Below are 17,435 nucleotides of genomic sequence, written 5' to 3' on the forward strand. Positions count from 1 at the left end.
GTGGGTAATCACTTACTTAAAATCTTTAAAGAGGCTAGAAGTCAGAAGTTTCACAAGTCTGATACAGCAACCCAACAGTTGCTTATCCTGCTGTGCAATTTCCTCCAATAAGTTTCACTGCAGATGTATAGAACAATTGGAGAAGGGGAGTGAAAGAAAAAAAACTTGTTTAGACCAGAAAAATGATGATGATGTTGATGTCTTTTACCAGGCTTTTTCTGTGGCAGGGACTCATGAAGTGATGTACCTATAAGCAGTCTTACCCTGTGCCTGGGGAGGGTTTTAAAGAGGCAAAGGCAAGGACGATTTGTGTGCGTGATGTGTTTGTGTTTCCAGCAGCTGCGTGAGATGAAACTTTTTTTTAATAGCATTTATGTTGTAGCAACTTTTCAGTTTTCAATCCTATTGGAAGCATAGTCCCCTCTCATCTTCAAAGGGGATGTTTCGTCAGGACCGACGGTGCTCTAATACGCAGGTCCACTGCAGACACAACAGCACTGTCTCCATGGACACAAACCGGATATCACCCCCCCCAAAGCCATCACCCATCCCTAGTTTTGCTCTGTCTTGCACACTCACACCACCTCTTAGAACCAGAGACTGCATAGTCCCTTGTGATTTTCTTTCTCACTCTCACTATGTTAAGTTGAGTGAAACATGGAAATGTACCTCTTTTATGAGGCCAGGATAGGGAGATCAAAAACCAGCTGAGAAAGAGGCATTAAGAGTGTGAGAGGAAAACATAAAACCTTGTCAGGAGTGAGTTTGGTCTGTTTTGTCCAGTACAAATCTCCACTAGGAAAAAACACATTTGCTAAACTAATTGTAGAAATCTATAGGGAAATCTTGAATTCCCACCAGTCTCACATAGCAAATAGAGAGGACATATTATTCTAATACGGTGTTTTGTACATGCAAAACTTTATTTTCTAACACCTTTTATGAGTGCACTTTTGCCATGTGAGGAAGCAGTTACATAACAATGCTGACTTTGCACTGTGCTACTGCTAAAGGTTTTATTAAGTCTTGGCCATAGTCTACAAACAAGTGCTTACAAACTTCACAGTTTCAAGGGGACAAGCATTTCATATTTACCATGTAATTAGATCCCACTGGCTTTGTGTAGCTTGAACCTGATCTGTCATTTGCAACAAAAATGGCAGAGCTTCCACTTTCATTTGCATTTTCATCACGGAACTCCCTGCCAGGCCTGGGTGGGCTCAAAAGCCCCATTTCCCCCTGAAAGGAGGCCCAGTTCCAGTGCAGTGTGCAGGGGCTGCAGTACCCCTCCTCCCACTTCTCTCTCCCCACAGGCTGGACCAGCAGAGCCAGAGAGCCATTGGCTCTGTGCTTTAGGCTGTGTGATTCTCTGCAGCAGGGTAATGTCACCCTGGCTCACCATCACGGCTCATTCTGTACTTTTATTCTCCTCTGAGCCTTTAAACGGTTCATTAGCCTTTAACAAGACTGCAGAGCCTGCTCCAAACTCTGTTTTAACCCCTTTCTTTCTGGCTCACTTTTGCACTGTGCCAGTATCTGCCTGAGCTTTAGACATATTTCTTGTCACTGTCTATACTCCTCATCGACTCCGTAGTTTCACTTCCATAGTTTAGATCCAGTCAGTTAGTAGTGTTTGTGATTCTGATCACTGCGAAAGATGTCTGACAGCAGTGGGATAAATGGTGGGGGGTTGGTTTGGACTGAAGCCTTCCTCATGGACGCCCACCCTGAATGGAGTACATTGATGCTTCTCTATCCTGCTACTCCCCCCTTACTTGCTGTCCCTCTTTCCCTGGATTGTCATTCCCTGAATGGCCCTTTCAGGACTCGAGGCGAGCAGGCTGAGATACAAAACTTTCCTCTGCAAGATAAAGGGACAGAGCCCTGGGCCCTCTGAAGGCGTTAGTCAGCTAGTCACAACCAGCCGGGCTCATCACACTTAAACTGTGAACTCACAACACAGACCTTTTCACTATCAGCGAACAGATTGGACAGTTTACTGACTCTGTGGAGACATGCTCTCACAGATTTCTGTATCCTTCTTGTTTGTATTGTCTAAGGTTGTCAAAAATATTGATACTTCAGTATTTTTTCAATAGTTTATTTAAAATGACACACTATCAGTAATTCTAATATGGAAGCTAGAAAAAATTGATGTAAGTGCTCATGAGGTCAACAAAGACTTCAGCTATGCAGCAAAAGCAGACGGTGTTCAGTGACTTTTTCTGCACCAGCACTGTGTGCAGGGTATTAATTGAAAAAAAAAATGAATAGATGCACCAAATTAGCTCACTTGGAAGAGTGTGAGCCCTGGGTTTTAAGCAGTGTGAGCAAAGGCTCTCAGCAGTGGTCGTGGGTTTGACTCCAACCTGCAGGCCTTTGCTGCATCTCTCTTCTCCCCTGTTTCTTGAAAATCTACAGCTGTCTTGTCAGTAAAGGCTAAAAAGCCCCCAAATGCTCTTTTTTAAAGGAAAAAAAAAATCTTATTTTGTGTACCTAGGACCTTTTTTGAGTATGTTCTTTATACAAGTATGAAAGTTTAAAATTCTGGTATTGTGACAACTCCAATAGTGTCCAAAAAACATGCAAATTTAATTTTTTTACAGGGCCTGGTTTCCAGTTGATTCAGGGTAGGTAAGACTGACGGTGAACACTGTTTTGAAATCTGATGGCTTTTATATGGACTGTTTACTAGCTTGTGTGTTTTTTGAGGCTCAGCTTAGATATTTTCCATTTCACGGTTCTACAGCACTGCTTTAGTACCTTTCTGAAAAATGTGCTTTTGGTTGGTGATTCATTTTGTATGAGCCTGATCTAACTTCACAAAGAGAAAGCAGAATCTTTTTTTTTTCCAAATTTGGAATGCTTATTTGAGGATTGAAAGTTCACTCATTATTTTTAATCATTTTTTGCATTATTTTTTATTAATTCTTGCATTGTTTTTTGTTTTGTGAGTTTTTCCGAGAGTTGTCATTCGACCAATGCAGTTCCTATAGCCTACTTTTTAAAATGTGAACAATTCCTTCATTACCATTTCAGAAACAAATTTAGAAAGCATACTAACTACATTTAATTTGCCCCCTTTTCAATAGGGATCGATTGATATGTTTCTTTCAGGGCCAATATGATGTTGATATTAGTGATCAAGGAGATGATAACCAGTATAAATTGCAAAATTTAGAATAACCATTTTCATATGTTATACTTCAACTCTAGTACTTCTAAACAAACATAGTACTTCTAAGTCCATCAACTCAACTCCTACTCCACTACAAACTGGAGTAGCATAATGATGAGCATAAGTAATGTTATACAGAAATACACTGTACATCTTACTCTCAATCTGATTTGTAGGGTGTACCCCAGCTCCCTTGTGCAAAGGCGCTCTACAACTATGATGGCAAGGAACCAGGAGACCTCAAGTTCAGCAAGGGTGACATTATCATCCTGCGCCGACAAGTGGACGAGAACTGGTACCATGGGGAGATGGGTGGAGTCCATGGCTTCTTCCCCACCAACTTTGTCCAGGTCATCAAGCCGCTGCCACAACCACCACCTCAGTGCAAAGCTCTCTATGACTTTGAGCTCAAAGACAAGGAGGCAGACAAAGACTGTCTTCCCTTCTCCAAGGTGAGACACAGTAGCACTGCAACACCCTCTGTTCTGCCACGTGGTCACTGTAGTAAAACAAAAATACCTCTCATTACAGTGACACTCTGTCTTCTAAGCATTAATTTTCTCAAGTTATGCATGCGTTAGAATGTAAGGGCTGTCAGCTGAAACGCCCAGAGAAATGGTTTATATTTTGAGCCAGACTTCTTGATGAACAGCTGTAATTAAGCTGGACAGAATGAATGCCATACAGAGCAAGGCACAGCTTAACTACAGTAATTGAGTGGTTATGTCTGACCAGCTGTTTGGGACATACTTTGATGTTTTTGCATTCTGTCATCAGTTGTTTATATGCCACATGAGCAAAAACAGAAACACGCTTACTAAGTAGTTTTCCAAACAGAATGCCATGCCTCAGACTCTAGTGTTTTTACTCTCGGGCATGTCCTTTTTAATAAAACATTGTCCCTGCCTCATTATTTCTGCTCACTGTTTGTTCCTCAAGGATGAGAAACACTCTTAGTTAGCAGCACTCTTAATTAGATTCTTCCTCATGTAACACCCCTCTCTCTTGAATTTTAGGATGATATCCTGACTGTGATCCGCAGAGTGGATGAAAACTGGGCAGAGGGAATGCTGGGAGATAAAATTGGAATTTTCCCCATCTCATATGTTGAGGTAAGAAAATGAACTAAATTCATGTCAAAAAGTCATCAGTCATTAGTGCAGTAGGTGCCCTGCAAAGATCAGCAAAGTGCTTTGAACACCGCCTTCTTTCTGTATACATCCTGCAGAATGCATATGATACCTTCCTCCTTTTTGAAATGCTCATATGTTTCATAGTATCACTAAACATGTCTTTGAAGATTCAGGCAGTCACTGTCTCTCCCTCTCTGAGCTCCACAGGTCTCACTTAAAAGCTTTAAGAATAATCCTGTCAGAATGAAGCAAATCTTTGTCCTTCAAAGATGATTTCACTTTTCACTTAAAAGCTGTCAGTGTGCATTCTATTGTTATGAATATTATAAACATGCAGGAAAGATACTGATTGAAGTATATTGAGGTTAGTCTAAAGAAGAGCACTCCTTTTTCAAGGGCTGTGACAGGTTTCTGTATTCCTTTCATGTGTATTTCTACCCTTTTTGATATTCATATTTTTATGAACTGAGTGAGGAGACAGAATGCAGATTATATCTAAAGCTGTGCATTGTTTTGTTTTTGCTCAGCAGGAGCCACTGTAGCAGAATATTTTATTTTGTTGTCATCTAACTAGATGGTATGCACTCATGCTTGTGTTTCATAATGAAGCTGCAAATGCAGTACCATCTAAAATGTATAGAGCAGCCCAAAGTGTTCTTTTGATTGTGCACAGCTACTGAATATATAGGTCATTGATTTTTCATTGCCTTAAGAGCTTATGTTGCATTTTCGGTTGTTTATATACACTAATCTACATTTTATGTGAGACATGTAGATTTCAGAAGAAAATACCAGGCAAGGAAGATTAACCTCATTCAATTTAAGACTACCTTTGACTTAATGTGCTGCTGACACAGGCTGTCTCCTGGATCGAAGCTTTTATGTCTTAAGTAGAGGGAGCTGCTTGGGGCAACGTGTGACAGCAAGTGAGAGCACCCTGTGATTAACTGAGACCTTTTTGGTGTTCTTCCTTTGATTTTTTTTTTTTTACCTTACAGGTGCCTGAAAAGGCCTGCACTCTCAGAGCTTGCTTAGAACCATAACTCCTGCAGACTAATATGTCCAATGTAACAACCCAATAGATCAGGGCTGCGCAATATTCGATTATATCAATAACGCAATACGAGACTCAATATTATCTTAGATTTTGGATATTGTTACAGGATGATGTCTCATAAGTGTTGTCTTATCCTGGTTTTAAAGGCTGCATTACAGTAAATTTATGTAATTTTCTGAGCTTACCATTTCGAGTTGTTCTATTATTTCTCTTTACCCACTTTGTCATTATATCCACATTTACATTTACATTTTCAAAAATCTCATAATGTTAATATTTTGTGAATGCACCAATAGTCATCCTGACAGTAATGTCACAATATCAAGGTATTTGATCAAAAATATTGTGATATGTGATTTTGTCTATACCACCCAGTCTTGCTGTTTAATATTAGTAGTTTAATCTACAGCAATGACTCATATTCTATAAAATCATCACGTTTGCATTATTTGAGAATTTGCAGTACGTTTTAGAAAAAATGTGTATATCAAAATATATATTGGATATTTCAGCATAGGTTAAAGATACTGAAATATTATTTTTAGCAAAATCATCCAGCCCTTCAGTAGAGCATTCTGCTGCTCAACATCTCTACTGACTAGATAAAGACAGAGGCCTTCCATGACAATCAACTTTGTTATAGAGAGTGACAGTTTTCATGATCGTTTTAATACTCTCAGCTCCACCACTCCCTCCCCTCTATCTGTTATTTCCACCTTACTACTCTCTCTTCATTGCCCCCCGCCTCTCTTTCTCTCTTGCAGTTCAACTCGGCAGCTCGGCAGCTTATAGAGTTGGACAAGCCGTCGGACTCCAACGGAGACTCTGGTGAGGGGGCCTCCTCAGGGCCCCAGAGCAATGGTGCTCAGCGGGCAGGGGAGAAGAAGAACAGCAAGAAGCGACATTCTTTCACCTCTCTCACCATGTCCCACAAACCCATGCTAGCTCCTCCCCCCCAGCGGCACTCCATGGAGATCAGTGGGCCGGTCCTCATCAGCTCCAGCAATCCCACAGCAGCCGCCAGGATCGGAGAGATCAGCGGGGGGCTTTCCTGCAGCGCACCTTCACAGGTAAGAAGACACAGGGTGAAGGAAGCTGTCCCTTCCCAGAAGTTGTACTCATTGTGTTGACTAAAAAGAGAAAGGTCATTTGCTGTGGTGTGAGGTATGACAAATAAGCTCCATTTGTCCTTTAATAGGATGTTGTTTTGTCTTTTTTTCCCCCAATCTATAGCATTATGTAGAAGGATGTGGCCCTTAACACAAAATGGAGAAATGTGCAAAACATTATTATGCACCCTCACTATGTTGCTTATTGATGTTTAGCGTGCACTTTATGGCATTCTTTAATGTTCCGGATGAGATGACTTGATGATTTGTCAGTATCCTTTTCAGTGGTATTTAATTGCAGAATTGTAAAACACAACACACAATAATGCAACTGGAGTCCAGCCTCAGCTCTTTTTGTTTTCACAAGATGTTTGTTGCTTTTCAAAGACTCCACTCTCCTTCTGTCAGCAATTAGGCTGACTTCCCTTTTCCCCCCATCATACCAAACAGGCCATTGCTCCATCCAAGCGTTTGAAATCATGGATGCGTGACTCCACTCGTCCGCAAAAACGACTCCAGCTCAGCCCTCAAGGTTTCCACACCAATCCTGACATGACAGGAACTCACAGCAGCTTTATGGCTGCCAGCCTCTGGAGATTAACTTCGACTTGGTGTTAGACAGTCAGAACAACAGACATTTACAAGACAAGTGTCCTGCTGATTTATCTGCGCCTGAGTCTCTCATAACTCAAACTAAAACGTTCAACTAATGACAATACTAAACAATGAAATTCTCATTTACAGGTCAGAGGGAACCTGAGCAGGAGAATTTCATTGTCAATGACAATTGTGGCTGTAATTGCTATATATACAAATAGAAAACTTAGAATTGAAGGTCCAGTGTGTAAGATTTATAGAGATCTATTGGCAGAATATGGCAGAAATTGAATATAATATATAGAGATGTGCTGATATATTGGATGACCGATAGTATCAGCCCAATATTGACAGATCACAGCCATATCGGGTCTCTGTTGGTATTGAAATGTGCCAAGTATTTCTTTGAATTATAAATACCAAAAATTTACTATTTCAGTGCCCTGATGTCATTGTAGACAATAAAATATATCCATCTCATATATTTGTCAGTGTCACCTTAGAATGAGCTGTTTATGTTTACAGAGACCGCAGGTCCTCCACCCTGAAGGCTGCCTAGTTGCAGTCATGTTTCTACAGCAGCCCAGAGCAGACAAACCAAACACAGGCTCTAAATATGGCCTTTCGCAAGTTTCACATTTGCAATCTGAAACATCATCACTAGATGCCACTAAATCCTACACGCTGGACCTTAAAGTAAACTGTGTATGAAATTAATGAAGTAGGTGTTACCCATTATATGATGATTTATAACTACAGTAATTAATTGATCACTCTCTGTCAGTATTCTGTAAGTGATATCAGAAGTTTGATAACAAGCATAAAATCTGATCAGGTGAAGGTGATCTGTCTCAGGGTTATTTCCATGTACTTATTACCTTTAACACTGGCTGGCATGTTCAGACAATAGCTGTCTTTTTCTTTTTTTATGTAAACGGTATGAAAGCAGATTTTTTAAGGACCTTGTGTTTTCAGAGACAGATTTTGTATTGTACACCACATCTGCTTTGTTTTCCCACTTAGAGCTTCTCAGAGCTTGTAGCTAGCTCAAGTTTTATATTATTTTTCTGCCTCTCTGTTTGTTTTTTCACCCAAGCGTTGATTCTGTGTTCTGTGTCTGGATGTACTGCAGACTCTGTGAAATACTATGTTTCAGAACTCCCTATTAAGCTCAATCATCAATCTTTCATCTGAAGCGTGTGTGTTTATGTGCTTCTTTGTGAGAAGAGAGACAAATAGAGTGCTTGTCTACTGTAAAGTGGATCTTGAGGATCTTCTTTTTTTTTTTTTTTCAAACCAAAACCTTTCATGTTTATATTAATTATGTATCATCAAGGACTTCTATCCATGAGGAAGGTGTAATCACGCTTTTAATGACTCCAGACTTTTCCCACAAATCATTATCAGGATACTTTTAGAATAAAAGAAACTTATATTTTTGCCTGTAAAGTGAACCTCCCCAGTGACAATAGAATTAACAATACATTTGATTTACAGATCACTGTATTTCATAAAAACACAATAGAGACTTTCCGGGCACTGTATGCACAGCCTCTTCTCCTTTCCTTTCTCCCCTTTCAATTCTACTCATCTTCTCTCCTTCCAATACTCAGACAAAAACAACAAAGGTAAGCCCCAGTTGCCTAGGGGGCTGAGTAGTTCCCGTCTTGGAAATGAACACGCCTCTTATCTAACAATGCCAAAGACAAGACAAGCAAAAATTTTCCACCAATGAAAACAGGCTGCCATTGATGCCATTCTTCCTAAATTCTAAAGGAAATTTATTTATTGAAATTAGCATAGAATAACTGATTGTTCTGTTGTGTTATTTATTTGGTTCCATGCAGCCATTTCGCTAACAGCCTCACCTTTGAGCACACTGTTACATTTGGCTTTCCCTCGGCACACCCAGAGCACAATAGATAAGGAAGCAGTGAAGATTGAATCTGAGGCTGTCTGCTTTCTGAAAGGTTCACCTTAAGAGGCGGCTCTGTGTGGAGCAGTCATGCATGGAGACAGACCACAGGCTACAGGGAGACATTGTGTGTCCAACAGTGTGGCCTTGTTACCAGGACACCACCATGACTCACGTGGATGACTGGTTGGAGAACCTACCTCTCTTTATATGCCCAATCAAATGTCCTGCTGTGTGGTCACCTGGTTTTTAATTGGCCAATCAGATCATCAGACCACAGTTGTGGTTATGGTCACCAGGATACAATCCCACATGTGTCCATCACTGTTCTCTGTCATTTACATAGAATATGACAGGAGAAAGGGAGAATATTTTTAGCACATTTCTATTCTTCATGAGTGAGTGTAGCTCACCCCACATTGTGGATTCCTTATTGTGTGTATTTTATTGACAGGTACACATTTGCACAACTGGACTAATCGTGACCCCGCCCCCTAGTAGTCCTGTTACTACAGCAACGGTCTTCACGTTTCCCTCGGAGACAAGCTACACATCTATCCCTGTGGTAGGTGGAATCCTCTACAGGTCTTATAAATCTTACAAATACTAGGACAAAGCCACACAAAGCACCAGCAAATTAGTTAAACGTCATTGGAGTAATGGGTTCAAAATTAGCACGCTGCTATTTTTGGAATACTAAACCACTGATATATTTGTCATGACAAAGAATGGCCAAAGAAAATACATTCATATTTTAAATGTATTTATTTTTTATTATTTATTTAATTATTTATTATTTTATTTTTTATAGGACTATTTTCACATTACTATGTTTAGACAGTTGACTCGTGTGCATATGTCATTCTATATGAGAGATGTCTGCCTTCTTTGTTAATATAATGGAAATATCTCTTTACAGAAATCATGACCTGGTTACTCAAGATAATCCACAGACCTTGTTATGAGCAGTTTCATGTGGGGAACTATTGTCTTTCTGCAGAACTACATCTGCCAAGCGTATGACTGTGCTAGGTAGCTCAGTGTTCATAATGTTAAGTCAGCCGAGGAGGACACCATTCGTGTTTACATCCCATCCTGTCATGAGCACAAGGCTTGTGGTGCTCAAAGCTTGTGGTGCTTTGAGCACGTGGTCCATTTGCTTCCATCATATTGAACAAAAAGCAGACATCTCTACAGCCGATATCTCCAAAACTTGGCAACTCACAGCAAAACTATCTAGATAGATAAATAGCACTACAACCCAGAGGAAATAAATGTAATTGTGGTTTTGGTCCCTTTGAGAGTATTTTCACATTACTCTTTTTAGACAGTTGACCCTTTTGTGTGTGAATGTGTCATTCTGTGGCATTGTTTGTATCCATGTAATTCACTTGTTCTCTTAATGCAGCAGTTTACTGATAATATAATAAATGGCAGGAATATAAGGATTGTACATGTTTGCATAAATATTACAAAAGAAAATTAAATGTAAATGGTAGACGTGCTTAAGTTAACCAGTACGCACAGTAATGTTTTGTTCAAAACTTTTGCTTTCCCCTGAGAACATGAGTTTGTTTAGATTTGAAGCCTCAGGGCTCTTCTCATCAGCTGCCAACAAGCAACAAAGTTACTTCAGGCTGTGCAGACAGAAACTGTGTTAATCTGGATCCTGTGTCGAATAAGATACAGTAGCTTTATTATTTCACAAAGATAGCAACACGTAAGAATCTTTTAAGAAGAAATGAATTTGTCTCTGTTGTTTCTGCTAAGGGGAGAAAAAAAATCAGTCTGACTAAAAATGTCAAGAAATCCCTTCAGCACACACAAAACAGCAGGCATACTTCCTGTCTGTCTATGTGTATGCTCTGGCATGTGGAGTTTTTGAATGAGCAGGAATGTGTACACAAAAGGTTGAGCTCTCCGCTTCACTTGGGAACACTACATGATGTTTTTGTACAGATGATTTCTCTAGCCCGCAGGCAACCTAATTATCTCAGCTCAAGCGTCAGCAGTGAACTGAAATGCACATCGACACTCACACATACACACGTAGGCCTGTACACATACCACGGGGGCCGTCTGAGTGCCACTCCGCTCCACCATTGTGTCATGGAAGCTATTACTCTGCTGCTCAGTGCCGGCAGTGTTGAGCACGGGTAGACTGATCTTGCTCCAAGGTGTAGGAGTTCTTGTCATCGTTCTAACACTCTTGTTTGGGCTTTTAGTTTTTTAAATTTTCTAAAAAATATGTATAGTGTTATGTTGTTTTCATGTGTTTCATGTTGACATAACAGACTGGGGACTCGATTTTAAATCCTGTAATCTAGTAGCGCACAAAAGACAGAAAATGTTAGGGCTCTTCTAGAAGCATGCTGAGATCATTAAACCTCTAGTCAAAAGCTTGAGTCTCTTTTGACATTACAGAAGATCGACAAGGGAAAACAAGTGAGTCAAGATGAATCCACTCGTGCTCGGTTTGAGGGTTCCTCTGAAGTGTGTCTACAGACATGTTTTTCATTTTCATATGGTCCCAATTAAATACTGCAATGGATTATAGCTATGTGGTCTCCTAGCAACAAACAAACAAGCAGAGTAGGAAATTCTCAGTTGCAAAGGGGAAGTCGGGGACAAGACGATAATGTCTGCCAAACCAGACTCTCCCTCAGTGTCGGCAAACCGGAGGGAATATCCCAGATGACAGATGATCTCTCATTCTCTTTCTCTCTCATAAACAAACTGGTTTCTCAACTTACGCAACACCGTACTCTCTGTTTTTTAGGGCTCATGTTACTTCTTTTTGTCTGTCTGCTTCACACTAAGGGAATAAATGAATTGTGAAACTGTAATTAGTTGTCGATCTTGTCTAATTGCTAATATGATTTTCTATTCTTTTTTTTTTTTCTTTTTTTTACAGGATGCTCTCCCACCGCCCCCACCTCCTCCCCCACAGTCCTCTGTCGACGGAGCAGCATATTCATTGGCTGCTGGACAGAGACCCTCCCCCAGCATAAGCGACCAAAGTGGGAGACAAAGACCCACAGTGTGAGTTATAAAAACAGTCCCACACAAAAATATGCAGTCTTCTTAAATGTGCAGTGAAATGTCAGAAACGGTTTGTGCACAGTGATGGCCCAGGGCCTCGATTGAAATGCTCGGTTCAGACGGGGGGAAATCTTCGCCTGTCTGTGACACCCCCCCCCCCCCCCCCCCCCCCCCCTCCCCTTCAGCTGTCAGTGTGAGGCTGCAAAGTGTGAGCATGTGCACAGGTGAAGGGGTCAAAACCTGTGGATGACAGTCTCCTGGGTCCCATGGAAGATCCTCTCTCTCACCCCTGACTCCTGACCTCCCTCACCTTTACCCTCATTACTCCTCCACACACCTGATAAGAATTAGATCCACTCATGCCTACTCCTCCTGCCTTCATCTGCCTGTGTGTGCATGTCAGACTCTGAGGCATCTATGTTCCCTCCCTCCCAACACTGAAAGCAGACTGAAAACATCCCAGCTGAGTCTCCTCTATTGTCCTTGCTGCCATTCCAGGCCTGTTCTTGCGCTGCTGTAGAGAGATGACCCACAAATTGTTTTGTCCTCCAGTGCTGATTTTCTCTGGGTCAGAGGCCACAGTCTCTACTGGAGGGTCTCAGAGGAGACGATGACAGATGCACAGCAAAGCAGCGGGATAAATCCCCAACAAATGGCACACTGTACAAAATGTTTAACTGCCGTTATTTCCATAAGGGAGAAAATCCTCCACATTAGCTCATGTTAGCTCCTTGTTGGTGTGTGTGTCTATTTTGTTTGTTTGTTTAAATTCTTCATTTTTGTTTCTGGTTTCAGCTATGTGGCCATGTTCCCCTATACTCCCCGTAAGGAGGATGAGCTGGAGCTGAGGAAAGGAGAGATGTTTCTGGTGCTGGAACGCTGTCAGGACGGCTGGTTCAAGGGCACTTCCATGCATACTGGCAAGATCGGAGTCTTCCCTGGGAACTACATGAGCCCAGTCAGCAGGTCAGTCATTAATTCACAGTCACTCATTTATTATTGTCAACATACTGCACACTCACATGCCTGCTTCCACATCTATTTGTCTGTAATGCACAGCCACAAGTTAATAATTACACCTGGTTGTGATTTTTAACACTCTGAAAACTGTCCTCCCATGGGCAGACCCCTGCTGGCTGTGGGAGATCTTTGTTTGCATGCTTCAGTTCAAATCAATCCAAAATAGAAGTCATAATTACAAGATCATTCATTCTTTTTTTAGCAGGAAGCTAAGGCTTCTGTATTTTATCCCATCTTGTATGACATGCAGTAAAAACATGGTGTCAAGAGGCAGATCAATAGTTCATGTCAGAAAGAGAATGAAAGAAATGGCATTGAGTCAGCAGTTTTGAGAAATGACATCAGAATAAGCAAAAAAACCAATAGAGGCACTTGGGAAATATTTCTATTGCAAATCAAAATTCCTTTGCACTCAGCTCATACAAATGAGCATGTCTCAAAAACTAAAAAGTGTACAAAGATAAATTAACATATGGAGTGTTAAGAGATATTTTGTTCATGTTTCTACATTTTGAAATGTGGTCATGATGAGTCCAGATTTACCCTGTTCCAGAGTGATGGGTGCATTAGGGTAAGAAGAGAAGCAGATGAAGTGATGCACCCATCATGCCTAGTGCCTACTGTACAAGCCTGTGGGGGACAGAAATAAATGTTGTGACATTGCACACGGTGCCACAATCAAAGCTAAAGGTGGTCCAGTGAAATATTATAGTGTGTGACCTTTTTTTGGCAAGGCAGTGTAGTTGCACCTCAGAAGAATGAAAATCTCATAAATTTGATGAGTTTTAAAATCCTCCTGTTGGTGAGATGTTCTCCTGTTACCTGAGGCTGCAAGGTCTCACCTGTCCTTATGTCCTCTCCCCTCAGGACAGCGTCAGGGAGCACCCAGCCCAAAGTTCCCATGAGTCTGTGCACTCAGGCCGGCAGAGGAATCACAATCGTCAGCCCCTCATCTGCTCCCCTCGGGGCCATTGTTCCAGGTCCTGATTTCAACAAACCCCTCACCGTGTGCTCCAGCGCTGTACCCACCATCTCCCAGCCTGCAGCTGTGGTAACAGCAGCTCAAACAGCAACAGGACAACAGCCAAAAGTCCCTCTGCACGTCACCTCCCAGATGACTGTGAATCAGGCTCGCAATGCAGTCAGGACAGGTAAATTCATTGAGAGGAAATTTGATGTAGGCTGTGTCATGAAACAGGTCTTAGATGTGTAAAAATATTTTTTTATATCCCATTGCAGCTGCTTGTCACAGTCAGGACCGGCCCACTGCGGCAGTGACGCCTATCCAGTCTGCTACACCCGTCACCTATCTTCCACATCTCGCAGTGTGTCCACAGCCTTCCTCCAGTCCCGCCCAAGGCTGCACCCGGGCCGGAGTGGCAATGGGCTGTGCTGCTGCCTCTCTAACCCCACCCAATGTCAGTGCTGCATCCTTGGAGGGTGACGCTTTGAGACCCGTACCTATCCTCACTGTGCCTGTTGGCCCTGTGAACACCTCTGCTCTTAATCCTGCGTCTAACAGCACGGCTCTGGCCTGCCGACTGGACAAGGATGTCAAGGTTGGATTTATTTAAATATCTAATATATATTGATCTATTTGATATATATGTATTATGTAAATATCTAGCACATTTGACTAACTTGCCAGATGATTGAAATACCTTGAATAGCTGAGATTCCTGATGACGTTTGTCAGGATGCTAATCACACTGACAGGATTCACCAGCAGTGAACAATAAGATGATAGTATTATTTTGCAAGATTTGTTTCTGTCTTTCTGTTGTTTATTCTGTCTGGGCAATCTATTGATATTATATTGTAATACAAGACAAGATATCATCTTAGATTTTGGATATTGTGATATGGTATAGTTGTTGTCTTTTCCTGGTTTAAAAGCTGCGTTACAAAACTTATCAGATTGTTATAGCTGTTATTTGCCTTTACTCACATAATTATTATATCCACATTACCGATGATTATTTATCAAAATATCAGTTTGTGCTAAGAAGGGGAAAAATGTACAAAAATACTATAATTAAAATGGTAATAAAATTAATTATCTTCTTGTTTTGTTCAGCCTCCTTATAACTTTCAGGGAGTGTTGTTGCTGCCGGCTGCTGTGTGGCTCTTTCCTCTTGCTGGATTTTATCTACAAGTGAAAAGTAGCAAAGTGACATGGGACAGCTAAATGAAAATGTTAAGGCTGTTAAAAACCATGAACAATATGCAGAAGTGCTGAAAAAGTTTGGAGTGATGCAGCCACCAATGTTTTGTATTTATATAATGTTATTGTCTATTGTTCTTTTAAAGGAGTCGGTACCAAATGAGTAGCTTGTGAGAATCGATGTATAAATCTTACAGACTGGCTTCACCCATCCCAACTTTTTGGTCAAAAATATTGTGATATTTGATTTTGTCCATATTGACCAGGCTCAGTCGTTTCACAAACAGTTGCTATGATGTTTCACACTGAAAACCTGTCTGCACTAAGAATAAGAAACGGATACTTCCAGGCACTAGAGTCTACCTGCCTGTGTTTTGTGAAAATTACTTCCTCACTGCCTCAGGAGTTGTTTCAGTTCTCTAACCAAAAGAAAATATATGTTGCTGTTGTTGCCGCAGAGAGAGAAGAAAAGTCTTCTGAAGCTGTTGTCCTCGAATAAGAAGAAGTCTCGTCCTTCACCGCCCTCCTCTCCTACCCTGGAGGCGGAACAGGCTGCTGCTGGAGAGGTGCTACACGGCGCAGTGGGCCCCGACACCTCTCCTCCCTCCGGCTCCGTCAGCTGCCTCGAGCCTGAACCTGCTGCTGCTGCTGTAGCTTCTGCCTCTTCATCCTCATCCTCCTCAGCCCCAGAGTCCTCTCATCGGAAGAGCAGTCCCCTTGACGGATGTGCGCCTATTGCTCCTCCTCCTCGCCAGCCATGCTCCTCTCTCTTATCTCAACAACATGACGCACGGCCCATCATATGTGAGAGGTACATTGACTTGTGTTACACAGCCTCGTTCGTGTTTGTGACTGATCTGTAATCTGTTCTGTTCATAGAAAGTGTAACAGGATATTACAGGTATTATCAGTCGTTAATGTTGCAGCATGTATCAGTCACTGACTGTGGCTCTGGCTGTCCTCCCCAGGTACAGAGTGGTGGTGTCATATCCTCCCCAGAGCGAGGCCGAGCTGGAACTTAAGGAGGGCGACATTGTGTTTGTTCACAGGAAGAGGGAGGACGGCTGGTTCAAAGGCACACTGCAAAGGAACGGCAGGACCGGACTGTTCCCTGGCAGCTTTGTAGACAGCATCTAATACACATGGTCACCACCACCGTGAACCATCTGACCGCCGCCAGCTGTGATGTAGTGTCTCACCGTACAAACCAAACGGATCACCACTCACAAGGTTGCCGGGACAGGACTGTCACAGTGACACAGTGAAACTCTGGTCACTGGAAAAAAGTACACTAGTGACACACAAGAGAGAGCTGCAGAGAAGAACAGAATATGTTGTCATTGAAAGTACAGTGGACAGAGTTAAAGGAGAGAACACTACTCATGAACTTTTCCTTTTTGTTGGTTATTTATATCTTTGTAACAATTCAGCTGTTAAATGTGTGCCTTGTACTGTTCCTCACTTTATTGTACATAAGGACACAAAGATGATTAGTCCTAAAACAACCAGTATGAACTGTTGATATAGATATATTACACATTTTAACTTATTTCATAGATCAGCCTTTTTGTAGTGCAACACATTAAAGGGATAGTTTGGATTATTTGATGTGGGGTCATATGAAGTACTTAATGATTTGTCGCCAGTTAGGAGAAGCAGAGAGGAGTACTAGAACGAAAGCTAAGTAATCTACTGCTGTGGACTGGATCCACAACATATTTGCTAATTTAGACACATCAAAATGTTCCACCTAAAAAATCAATATCAGTTTAAGCATATGCTATGCCGTCAGACAGCCTTTTCTAACAGAAAATCACTGTTAAAAAAGCCAGCTGGAAAACCAACCAAACTCTGTAGGCAAAATTTTGCCTTGCACAACACTGGAATTGCTGATCTCCTGCTGCCTCAATTTGGCAGTTTGTTGTTGGGTTGTTGTGGGACTTTGGTATTTTAAATGGTTAGCTCAGATTCACCAAAGTCACACCATAATACAAATAAACTAACAAATCAAAGCAGCAACAGACCGGCGACTTCCGAATTCTGTGAGGTAAAATGATTTTATCCACGGACTTTGCTTGCTTTGGAGACAGAAGTGTTAGCTTTATATAACAGCAGTGTCCCATCAGAAGAGGCTGTCTGACAGCAAGATGAAGCAGTGAAAATATTCTTATATAGCATACACCTAAAACAGGTCCACCAGAAAAAAAATACATGCAAACA

The 17,435-nt window shown here is 41.5% G+C and overlaps 1 protein-coding gene across 3 annotated transcripts in view; it reads left to right on the forward strand.

Moving 5' to 3' along the window:
* The window catches only part of sh3rf1 (SH3 domain containing ring finger 1), a 37,290-nt gene extending 20,467 nt beyond the window's left edge, over positions 1 to 16,823 (forward strand). For 2 of the 3 annotated variants that reach the window (XM_084722672.1, XM_084722674.1), the window contains exons 3-12: positions 3,355 to 3,630; positions 4,195 to 4,290; positions 6,133 to 6,438; positions 9,444 to 9,554; positions 11,904 to 12,031; positions 12,827 to 12,997; positions 13,919 to 14,202; positions 14,291 to 14,610; positions 15,674 to 16,026; positions 16,184 to 16,823. In XM_084722672.1, the coding sequence (XP_084578798.1) occupies positions 3,355 to 3,630; positions 4,195 to 4,290; positions 6,133 to 6,438; positions 9,444 to 9,554; positions 11,904 to 12,031; positions 12,827 to 12,997; positions 13,919 to 14,202; positions 14,291 to 14,610; positions 15,674 to 16,026; positions 16,184 to 16,352 (2,214 nt within the window). In that variant the 3' untranslated portion in view covers positions 16,353 to 16,823. The remainder of the gene's footprint in view (positions 1 to 3,354; positions 3,631 to 4,194; positions 4,291 to 6,132; positions 6,439 to 9,443; positions 9,555 to 11,903; positions 12,032 to 12,826; positions 12,998 to 13,918; positions 14,203 to 14,290; positions 14,611 to 15,673; positions 16,027 to 16,183) is intronic. The other variant, XM_084722675.1, reaches the window with a different exon arrangement.
* The last annotated feature ends 612 nt before the right edge of the window (positions 16,824 to 17,435 follow it).

The sequence above is a fragment of the Lutjanus erythropterus genome, chromosome 7, assembly GCF_056507025.1.
Source record: "Lutjanus erythropterus isolate fLutEry1 chromosome 7, fLutEry1.hap2, whole genome shotgun sequence".
Classification (NCBI taxonomy): domain Eukaryota; kingdom Metazoa; phylum Chordata; class Actinopteri; order Lutjaniformes; family Lutjanidae; genus Lutjanus; species Lutjanus erythropterus.